The following is a 1,309-nucleotide window of genomic DNA, read 5'->3' as shown; positions in this document are numbered from 1 at the left end:
TCCAGCCTGGGCGACAGAGCGAGACTCCGTCTCAAAAAAAAAAAAAAGAAAAAATGACAAGTTACACTGCTGTACAAAGCAGCCAGAAGAAGCTGAAACATTTTTGTTTCTACTCCACAGGCTGCCATAAGAAAAGAATTAAATGAATTTAAAAGCTCCGAGATGGAGGTTCATGAAGAGAGCAAACATTTTACACGGTAAGACCCAAAAGACCCAGTCATACATGTGCTAGGTAGAGTTTTCCAAAAAACATTGTTCAGGTATGAAGGGCTCTAATGACGTCAGTAAAAAGAAAAACACTCAGTGTTGATTGTAAGACTGCATTCAAAGGGATGAAAAGTAAGAAGCCATAGTAAATGCCTAGGCCAGCTCACGCCTGTAATCCCAGCACTTTGGGAGGCCAAGGCAGGTGGATCACCTGAGGTCAGGAGTTCTAAACTAGCCTGACCAACATGGCGAAACCCCGTCTCTACTAAAAATACAAAAATTAGCTCACCTGTAATCCCAACTACTCAGGAGGCTGAGGCAGGAGACTCGCTTGAACCTGGGAGGCAGAGGTTGCAGTGAGCCGAGATCGCACCTTTGCACTCTAGCCTGGGTGATAAGAGCAAAACTCCATCTCAAAAAAAAAAATAAGCAAATGCCTATTCTGATTGCGGCATTTTATGTATATTATTTCATCGTTGCAATAAACATGCAAAATGTGTTAACATCCCCGTTTTATCACTGAGGAAATGGAGGCTCACAATGGTTAAGTAACTTGGTTGACTTGCTAATAAATTGCAGAACCAGGATTCAGAGAAAGAAATCAATGACTTCAAGGATAATGAGGTGCTCTCTTCATTGTACCTTACTCTCTCAGGTTATAAATGGTGCTAAGTTAGACAAGATCTTGCCCTCTCTGGTTTAAGTTCTGTCTAGCACAGTTGATCTTACCAACTTAATGTATAAACAACATTTTAATTAGCTGTCCTCATGAAACAAGCCAAGAAATCCAGCAAAGCCAACAAGCCAACAAATCAAGTATTTTGATTTGGAATTACGGTTGTGATTAAGGAGCCACCCATATCCAAAGAATCAGCTAGCCACAAATGGAAGCAGTCAAAGTATCTTTACATGATTCTTAGAACATTTATAAAAAGAGGCAAACGAGGCTGAATGCAGTGGTTCATGCCTGTAATCTCGACTTTTTGAGTGGCTGGGGCGGGAGGATTGCTTGAGCACAGGAGTTTGAGAACAGCCTGAGCAACATAGTAAGACTCCATCTCTACAAAAAAAAAAAAATCTATTTTTTGAATTAGGCAGGGGC

At 41.0% G+C, this 1,309-nt stretch overlaps 1 protein-coding gene across 1 annotated transcript in view; it reads left to right on the top strand.

Annotated features, from left to right (window-relative positions):
- Window positions 1-1,309, top strand: part of PHACTR4 (phosphatase and actin regulator 4) — an 84,768-nt gene that overhangs the window by 77,169 nt on the left and 6,290 nt on the right. The window contains exon 13 of the mRNA XM_011955515.1: window positions 121-197. Within this exon, the coding sequence (XP_011810905.1) occupies window positions 121-197 (77 nt within the window). The remainder of the gene's footprint in view (window positions 1-120; window positions 198-1,309) is intronic.

This window comes from Colobus angolensis, unplaced genomic scaffold, assembly GCF_000951035.1.
Source record: "Colobus angolensis palliatus isolate OR3802 unplaced genomic scaffold, Cang.pa_1.0 Scaffold4, whole genome shotgun sequence".
In the NCBI taxonomy this organism is placed as follows: domain Eukaryota; kingdom Metazoa; phylum Chordata; class Mammalia; order Primates; family Cercopithecidae; genus Colobus; species Colobus angolensis.
The sequence above is the reverse complement of the archived record's forward strand: the minus strand, read 5'-3'. Positions and strand labels throughout refer to the sequence as shown.